At 46.9% G+C, this 9,196-nt stretch overlaps 2 protein-coding genes across 4 annotated transcripts; both read left to right on the top strand.

Moving 5' to 3' along the window:
- Nucleotides 1–1,252: 1,252 nt before the first annotated feature.
- On the top strand, nt 1,253–4,127 carry LOC119337964 (iron-sulfur cluster co-chaperone protein HscB homolog). 3 transcript variants are annotated; one of them, XM_037610249.1, is made up of 7 exons: nt 1,253–1,325; nt 1,445–1,878; nt 2,821–2,917; nt 3,008–3,097; nt 3,300–3,365; nt 3,537–3,605; nt 3,688–4,127. In XM_037610249.1, exons 2-7 carry the CDS (start codon nt 1,553–1,555, stop codon nt 3,823–3,825), a joined length of 786 nt encoding a protein of 261 aa, XP_037466146.1. In that variant the 5' UTR covers nt 1,253–1,325; nt 1,445–1,552; the 3' UTR covers nt 3,826–4,127. The 3 variants fall into 3 exon arrangements, with proteins under 3 accessions (XP_037466146.1, XP_037466145.1, XP_037466147.1); XM_037610248.1 differs by having other exon boundaries at nt 1,254–1,332; XM_037610250.1 differs by having other exon boundaries at nt 1,254–1,332; nt 2,827–2,917.
- Nucleotides 4,128–6,666: 2,539 nt separating this feature from the next.
- LOC119341132 lies at nt 6,667–7,838 on the top strand. Its single transcript, XM_037613012.1, has 2 exons — nt 6,667–7,308; nt 7,380–7,838. Exons 1-2 carry the CDS (start codon nt 6,686–6,688, stop codon nt 7,606–7,608), a joined length of 852 nt encoding a protein of 283 aa, XP_037468909.1. The 5' UTR covers nt 6,667–6,685; the 3' UTR covers nt 7,609–7,838.
- The last annotated feature ends 1,358 nt before the right edge of the window (nt 7,839–9,196 follow it).

Here is a 9,196-nt window from a genome sequence, read left to right on the forward strand (position 1 = left end):
GGACAGACGCACCGAGCCCCTACTCGCCCTCTACCACGGCCGCTCGGCTCCTGATCTCGCCGGCTCGCCGCTTACCTCGCCGGACGCCATCGCCCGTCGCTGCCTGCCTCGCCGTCGCTAGACGCCGAGGAGGCCCCCCTTCCCGGAGTTCGGCGCTACCGCGCCCCCTTGGCGCCCCTGCAAACCGGCGCCTGCCGCCCAGTCCGCTGTCCGCCGATTCCGGCACTCGGCCGGCTGCAAGCCAGCAACCCTGCCCAGTGGCTAGCCTTTAGCCCGATTTGAGGACTTGAGGCAAGTTTTCCACTGCGCCACTTCCCGTTCCCCAATTTCTGATTTAGGGTTTGCTCTTTGCTGTCTATTGCATCGATCAGGTGGAAGAGTCAAGTCTATTGCGTCAACTGAACAATCAGATTTGCTATCCAGTTTACATGAACACACAGTCCTGTGAACACATACACATAATTTTGCTATCCAGTACATGAACACCTGATCAGTGACATAATAATGATTTGTCTGATTGTTTGCCACTCTAACAAGTTACTCTACAATGCCACTCTAACAAATTAATAATGCCACATAGTCTTCTTTGAACTTCTCAAGGTATGTATTGCGTAGGCTTCTCATGCAAAATTGAGAATTTTAGTATGCCTGTAAGACCATATTGATCTATTCTTATTGCTATTGCTAAATTAATTAGAATGTTGGCATGTCATATTTCCTGTCAACTTTTTTAGGTGGACCACCCTGTTTTGAAATCCTAGATCAGCCAGTGGAAGCACTAGCCAACGGACTACTGATCCATGTGATCATCACATCCGACTAGTGTCCTGCCGTCGGATAGGAGGTGTATGCACGTTAGATTGGAGTGGCCCAGTACGTGGATGTTTACAGTTGATTAACTAATATTAGATGCATATTCGTTGGATGTGACATAACCTGTATTCAGGTGCGTGTGAACTATTGTTAGATGCATAGTTGTTGGATGTGTAACAGAAGCTGTATTCAGGTGCGTATGAACTAATGTTAGATGCATAGTTATTGGATATATTACAGAAGCTTTATTCAGATGGGTATGAAGTAGTATAACATAGTAATGTCAGCAGCATGACAGTATGTAATGTTCAGTTGTTTACAATGCATATTGGGTTTGTGAAACTATCAGTTTAGTTGCTTCATATACAATTTTATATAAAGCATTGTGACTTGCCGTTTCATGCTTAGGCAACAAATAATCAAGTGAACCTGCTTATTTTTTCAGGTTGACCTGCTGTTCTGTCTGAGATTGTGGTGGTGTACTGCTGGTTGTAGTGGTGTTCTTCTCCCAGGTTGAAGGTCATTCTTGGTCCAAACTTTGTGCAAAAAAGTACTGCTGTCCTGTTGTATACCATGCATGTTATTGTGTCTTACAAGTATATATTTTTCCCATGCTTGGTAACTCCCCCAGGTTCTCTCCGCCAACAACGAACCACTGCGCCGCTATACTCACTTGGACCCCTTGTTTCTGAGGCTTCCTCGTGCCTTCGCCCACCGAGTGGTCCACCAGCCAAAGACCATGTGGCGCCGAGCCGGACCGATCTGCCTCCACCTCACCGGAATCGCCGGCCGCCGCATCCGACGACCCCCACAGCCTCCTGCTCCCATAGCCACCTGCTCTACCTCCGCCTTCGCTTCATCCTCTTTCCACCACAATCTTGGAACCTTTCGGGATTCCACCGGAGTTCCTCCCTTTCGAAGCCTATCGAACCAGGCAGGAGGTGATGGCGGCATTGGCGGCGAGTGCTGGAGTTGTGGCGCCAAGGGGGCATTCCTCTCCTGCGGGTCCTGCAGGAGTGTGCAGCCCGTTGATCCTGCGGTCGACTACTTCCAAATATTTGGCCTGTGAGTAGCAACCTTCCCGAACCTTCCATTTTTTGTTGCGTGTTTGTGGGCAATCAGACCATATTTGCCTTTCTGCTGTGTCTTTTGCTGAATTTGCTGTTATTCTAGTTTTGAAACAACTTTATTATTTTTCTTGTGAGAAATACTGCATCTGGTGTACCGTACTTATAACAAATATAATTTATGAGCACACCTGAATTTGCTGCATTATGATGTTAATATACTGGAGATGTGGCTGGTACTCTTTCGAACTTTCGTGTTCGCCATATATCAGCAAACAAAATAATAAGGCATGGGACTGGTTGATGAATGAACTTTTGTGTGTGGCACAACTTTCTACCTATGATAACTGGATGCATATCTTCTGTTGGAATTGTGTCGAATATTTTTACAAGTCAGGTTAAGTTTGGACTTGGATTTGTATGGTGTATAGATAGGGTATGGAGTCGTGTTCAAGGACACTTGTACCCTAGGCCTCCTATAACCAATGCCAAAATAATAGCACAGGTGCACGGCGGATCCGATGGCATGTCGGTGCCCGGGTGGTCCGGTGTTCGGTATTGGAGCGGTGTCAGCGGGGAGGAGCGCCTGTAGTCATGCCCCGGGGTTGTAGCCGAGTTCGGTGAACCTTGTTAACAAATCTCGATGCCGTGCCTCGTGTGTGATTGCTTGTCCTTGGAAAATCGACTTTGAGGATCGGATTTTCAAACATCTTCAGCCACTCCATGCACTTTTCAGTTCTTGTAATGCTACAATATTGTACCATTTGCTTCATCTTAAACATCACTTGCTCACGTCTTAGTAATCATATCATCGATTCATCTCCATTAAACTGATTTCTTGAAAGATCCTAACATTGCAAACCTTGTTCATTCTAGTATAGTAACACCCTACGGCTTAAACATATAGAACAGTGGTTGAAATTTTAACTGGTTTCTGTAGGGACAGAGGATACGACGTAAAGGATACCAACTTAGAAGGAAAGTACAAAGACTGGCAGAAGAAGTTACATCCTGACCTTGTTCATTCTAAATCAGAGGTGGAGACTGACATCCTTAGCAAAAGTTGGATATTCCCATTTTAGTTTGAGCCTCCAAACCTCTTCTGATATGGCTTGTGTCTCATGCAGAAAGAGAGAGATTTTGCGGCCGGGCAGTCAGCACTTGTCATTGAGGCATATCGCACACTGAGCAAACCTTTACCAAGGGCATTGTACTTGGTAAGTTGCTCCAGTGGTGATCTTAAGTTCAACTGATGCAGAAGTGTTCAACCATAAAAGCTTGACGTAATGATGCACGGTTGGTTGGGCCATCCCAGCATCTGTTATGGTTATATTGAGTTTTTCTTCCGTTGACTTACATAAGTAGGAAATTACATCTTACCACCAAAACGCTTTTCAACCATACCAAACCATTTGGCAGCTGCAACTTGAGGGGATACACGTTGATGAGGAGAAGACTATCAATGATCCAGAACTTCTTATGGAGGTAAAACAATCTCCCCCTTTACGCTTTTGCATGCAGTCAACAAAAATCATCAAATTCTGCTTTCATATAGTTTACTTCCAATAGCTGCCAGAAGAATTAATTATTTTACCAAGAAAATATATCTCGGCAATGATCACTCTGAAGAAAACTATACTTTCATTTAACTTGCAGATGATGGAGATACGTGAAGCTGTTAGTGAAGCCGGTGATTCTGAAACTCTGAAGAAGATCCAATCTCAGGTTCTTCTGTACATTATTACACAATGCCATTATCGCCTATCGGGGAGCATAATTGGCTAACATTATATGTAACCTTTCCCAGATGAAGAGGAAGCTCGAAACCTGGTCCAAAGCCTTCCAGGAAGCGTTCGACAAGAGGGACTTTGACGGTGCAGTGGAAGCTACACAGAGAATGAGATACTACGAACGTGCTATGGAAGAAACTGTGAAGAAGCTTTGATCTTAGCCCCGACTGGGAGCTATGTAAATTGTACGCCTTCAAGAAAACTAGACGGGTACGGGCGCTCCACCGCGCCGGGAGTCTGGTGGCTGACATGTTGCAGGTCGGTTGAGTGAAGTCATCGTGAGAGGCAGGTCGTACCACGCAGTTTGGCTGAATAAAGTGACTGTTTTTACGTTGTTTTCCTTGTGTTGTATGCTGGTCGACTGGTGTGGCCGTGGGAAATTACTGCAGACAAAATACTGTGCAGTTGCTTTTCGTGCGCATGTACCGAAGGCAGATCGAACTGTAGCTCCCCCTGATTTCGCATCTGGATAAATCTGATCATATGCAGGGCCGGGCCAGGTTTTGGGCTCGGCTTGAAAAGGCCTGACCCCCAGGCTAAGCCTGAGACCGGCCTGAAGCCTGAAAGAAAATGCCCCTTTTCTCAAGCTTGAGCCCGAAAGCCTCGCGCGAATGCTGTTTTTTAGAAGAGTGAACACATGTAAGCCCAGCTCCGAAACCTGAGCTGAAATGCTGGAAGATTGAAGCCCGAGCCTGGGCATGCCTCGCATGGCAAGCCCGACTTGGTCTGGCCTGAGGTTGTCGAAGAACATGTTTGCACCAGTTCGGTAATCACTGCAAGATCTATCATAAGTGATTGGACGAGTTCTGAGAAACTTAGCTCAAGGAGAACAATGCGCCATTAGAGATGAATTTTGGATTTATGATGGTTTGGATTTGGGTAAACAAATCACTCTGTCTCCACCAAGGTTACGAGTTACAATTCCTCGAAAACATTTACTTGGAGTACATTGTTGTGTTTTGAAGAATTCTTCACTCTGTCATCTCTGTCACTTCTGTGAAGACTTATCCAAAATTCAAACACAACAAAATTCAAACCAATTGTTGGATGGTGTGGTGGTTGTCAGATGGTTAAACCAAATCACATAGACACCCCCTCTAATCGTATACTTTGAACCTATAATTGGTATCAGCGCAAGGTACTTTTTTTGTCTATGTGATTTGGTTTAACCATCTGACAACCACCACACCATCCGACATACACCAACCGTCTCACTGCTCGCCGTCCACTTGACGACCAAAGTCATGCTCGGTGGGTCACCGCCCTGGCTTACTACAGTGGCACGACAGTTGGGACGCCAGCGGCAGAGAACCTCCCCACCACCAATAGCGCTTGCCGCCAGCGCAACAGAGGAGGGGGCTGGAGTTAAAACTCCCAACTCCTATTTGGAGCCGTAAGCGCCAGTTAGAGTGTATTTTGCTAACCGGCGGGCACCCCCTCTAGGTATCTAGATGGGCCGGCCGCTGCATTTTTTTCCACCAGATTTTCTTATTTTTCTTTTTCTTTTTCTTTTTCCTATTTCTTTTTTATTTTTCGTTTTATTTTTTATGTTTATAAAATTCGTGAACTTTTCCAATTTCGTGAACTTATTTTCAAATTTGAAAACCTTTTTCTATTTTTTGTGAATTTTTTCAAATCCATGAACTTTTTCTCAAATTCATGAACTTTTGCCAATTTTGTGAAACTTTTTCAAATCTTTTGTAAACTTCTCTTTTCCAAATTCGTGATTTTTTTCATTTTTGCGAACTTTTTCAAAATTACAATTTTCCAAGTCTTGAACTTTTTCCAAATCTGTGAACTTTTCTAAAATTCTGATTTTTTAAAAAACAATTATGAACTTTTTCAGAAAAAAATGAACTTTAATTTTATTCAAATTTCATGTACTTTTTTCAAATTTACTGACATTTTAAAAAATTGTGAATTTTTTCTTTTTTAAAAGTCAATGACTAACTCTCCGAGGTCAACGGTCGCAGGCCCATCAGTCAACCAATTTAAAGAAAACACACCTGGCCGGCCCATACAGTGATCTGGCGTGAGCGCCAGTTACTCTAATTGACCCAGATTTAAACTGAAAAAATTCAGCCGCCGTGGACTGGCAAATTCTATTAAATTAATTCTGTTAAGGGCGCTGCAGTTGCCGCAAGGAAATTTTTGATCCCCTCGTCTGTGGCTGTCATCTTGGTGCTGGGAGGTGGAGGGACTCGCATTTTCAAGAGTTCTATGTTCTTTGTCATTTTGTGGGAATAAATTTACTCTCGTTGTTTTGGCGGTGACATGAGTTTAGAGAGTTCATGTCCTCACATATCTTGTTACTCAGATCTGATGAGTTTATATTGGTGTGTCAAACTTTATTTGTTGGTTTGAGTCTTTGTGGAGTTGAAATCTTTCATCGACACCATGATGAAGATATTGTGATTTGACGGCCTGCACTTCTAGGGGATGATCATCGGCCCAAGTACGTTCATCGATCAAGGCTTCTCTTTTTTTTTTGCATGACGACTAAGAGCTTTCAAAAACCATTGTTGATAATGTTGGTGCAGGTGAAAAAGTAACAACATCGTTGCTACAGTCCAATTACAGCCTCTTTACCGAAATCTTAGTAGAGATTGATACAATAAAAAAGGTGTTCCCAAGAAATTTCATTGTAATTCTTAGTCATGGGAGTTACTTTTTTTATTAAATTCAAATAAGTGTACTTATAATTTTGTTATTAGTACGAATAAAATTACAAGTGTTTCTCAAGAAAAATCCTGTTATTCCCGGACCTGGTGGACTGCTGGCGTCTCTTTGTTCCTTTCTTGTCCATGTACGAGCACGCATCTGAGCACCGGTCAGTTGTTCCTTGCTAAACATAGAAGACATTCTTCGTCCTTGCTTGCTTGTGTAGGAGACGATGCTCACACAGTCACATGGTCCACATGACACGGACGTCAAGAGCAAGTATACATGCACTGCATATACTTCGACATTTCTCTTGTACAAGCGCGCGCCCTGAACCCGGCACCCCATACCAAGATGTCCGAGACACGGTCCGTCATGGACGCGGCTCCCGGCGACACCGTGCCAACAGCCACCGGTCACGGTCTGCATGGCATCCCCGTGCTCATCACGCCTTTCCACCAGCCGGGTGGCGCCGCCGCGTCGACAGAGACGATGCGCACGGCGTTCCAGGGCTTCCTCGTCCTCCAGGGGCAGGGGGGGGCCAAGGAGGACGAGCGGAAGAAGTGGTTCAGGGAGATGCGCGGGTGGCTGATGGTGCTGGCGACCGTGGCGGCGTCGGTGACCTACCAGGCCGGCCTGAACCCGCCCGGCGGGTTCTGGCAGGACACCAAGGAGGGCCCCGGCGGGCACCGCGCCGGCAACCCGGTGCTGCGCGACGAGCACTGGGTTCGGTACGTCATCTTCTACTACTTCAACGCGACGGCGTTCGTGACGTCGCTGGTGATCATGGTGCTGCTCATGAGCGAGCGGTTCTACCACGGGGAGGCCAAGGTGGTGGCGCTCATGCTCACCACCTTCGTCGACCTCGCCAGCCTCGTCGGCGCCTACATCGCCGGCACCACGCGCTACGCCACCTCCTGCGTCTACATCGTCGTCATCACCTGCGTCTCCTTCATCTGCGTCGTCTACATCGGAGAGTACGTATACGATGCTAGCTTCGAACAATCCTCATATACACACACAATAAACGTATGCAATGTTCTTGCAGGGCTATGGGGGAGATATGCGCCTTCGTCCTGAAGAAGATAAAGTGCATGCGTAATCTGGCGAAGCGGAAGTGGTTCCCGGTGCCGGCGGGTGTGGTGACGAGATCGCTGCCGGACGAGGAGGCGGAGGAACGCAGGAAGACAGCGGCGAGGAGCAAGCGCCCCACTTGCTGCCTGTGCTGTGGGCAGTCACCGACGACGTCTGATAGGCGCGACGTGGAGGTGCAGTAGTGATCCGGTCGACTAAGCTGTTCGCCATGCACGTATCATCTCTAGCTTCTTCGTGTTCTCAGACTGTTCATTTGTCTTTGGTTTTCTGGTTGGTTTAGTTGCTTCGTTGCCAAGATATGTGCGTCTAGGTGAACTTGTCGGTGTCTATAAAGGAGCGACTATTTTTAAGTCGCCTGATATTTTTTACGGTTTTGCACTTTTGCTAAGATCGACTGAGACTTCAGCTCTTATATCCGTGAGATCTTACATTGAGATCCATGCCAAAAAAAATTATTTTTCCTTTTTCTCTTGCATGTTATGTCACTTAACTGATACTTGATTAAATCTCAGTCGACTTAGATCTAGTCACACCCTTTTCTCTAATGTAAATCTTTTTTCACTGTATATTATTACTAGTAGTTTTCTCTATATATAAAAATGACCAGGGCGTCCCCGCCTCCCTCCTTCCGCCCCCCGCCACCACTTTCCTCTCCGCCGCCGCCGACGTCGACGCCAGGGCAAAGCCCGAGCGGCTCAGCAGCAGCGACCTTCTTCTCGCGCATCCGATGCTCAAGATCATTGCAACAGTCCCGATCTTGATCTCCTCGGTGATGATGGCGGACAACGACGGCTGGAATGTGGTGGCAGGTCTATAGCCGCAGTGGCTGGTGGCGACGACGACCATGTTGAAGCCGCTCAACATCTGGTTCGGCTTCGGATCACGTTGGCGCTCCTGGCCTTGATCTGCATCGCGCGGACGCCCTGGGGGGCGACCCTGGACTTGGCGGTGGGGGTCATCTCCTTCGGAGGCTGGGTGGTCGGATCTCGAGATCCGTCATCTATTCCCGGTTGCGAGTCGGGGAGACATAGTTGTCGATGAAAACCGAGCCAACGGCAAGCAATGGTGGCGTTTTGCGCTGTTACCTTGATGAAGGCATCATCGTGTAACTACTGTCAACCCACTTATGCTGTTCCGAGGGAAACCCTAGGATCTGGTCTTCCAGATCAGACGATGGCGGCATTGCGGTGTCATTTCTCTCTTGGGAGCATCGTTTGTGGAGCGAGAAGACAGAGGCAGGAGGTGGAGCGGCTTCGTCTTGCATGGAGCTTCGGTGGAGATGTCAAGTCATACCTGGCCGACAGGTGCTACGGTAGCGCATACATGTTCGGCGGGTGCTACGCATGACAGATCTTCCAGAGACTTCAAGTTGTGTCGTCTGGTGGTACTTGGCGGCATGGTGCTGCGGTGTACCGGCAACAACCGCAACGTGCTCAGCAGTTTGCGTGCAGGGAGGAGGTGCCTTTGGGCGCCGTGGTGGCGTCAACGGATGGCCGCACTAACAAGGATAATGCAGATCTCTTTCTTAAAGATGGGTCAACGATTCAATGATGATGACATCTTCTAAAATGTGTGCATGTGATGTATGCTTTAGGTGGTCTGCACTAGTTGTAGGTTCTGATACGTTATGTGGATAGATCACGGACAACACCGGTTTTTTAGATATGGGGAGTGAGAGCACTCCACATTATCAAGTTTGTAGGTGTGAGTGGTGGCTTCAGATGGCTTGATGTATGTTTTTATCAGACTTTTGTTGAATAATAAATAAAA

Source organism: Triticum dicoccoides, chromosome 7B, assembly GCF_002162155.2.
Source record: "Triticum dicoccoides isolate Atlit2015 ecotype Zavitan chromosome 7B, WEW_v2.0, whole genome shotgun sequence".
NCBI lineage: Eukaryota > Viridiplantae > Streptophyta > Magnoliopsida > Poales > Poaceae > Triticum > Triticum dicoccoides.

Excerpts from the sequence above, each read along its gene's own strand:
- LOC119337964 (XM_037610249.1), top strand. The coding sequence starts at position 1,553 with ATGTGGCGCCGAGCCGGACCGATCTGCCTCCACCTCACCGGAATCGCC. Across the intron at positions 2,918-3,007 it reads TTGTTCATTCTAAATCAGAG|AAAGAGAGAGATTTTGCGGC; the intron begins GTGGAGACTGAC and ends TGTCTCATGCAG. Across the intron at positions 3,098-3,299 it reads TACCAAGGGCATTGTACTTG|CTGCAACTTGAGGGGATACA; the intron begins GTAAGTTGCTCC and ends ACCATTTGGCAG.
- LOC119341132 (XM_037613012.1), top strand. The coding sequence starts at position 6,686 with ATGTCCGAGACACGGTCCGTCATGGACGCGGCTCCCGGCGACACCGTG. Across the intron at positions 7,309-7,379 it reads TGCGTCGTCTACATCGGAGA|GGCTATGGGGGAGATATGCG; the intron begins GTACGTATACGA and ends ATGTTCTTGCAG.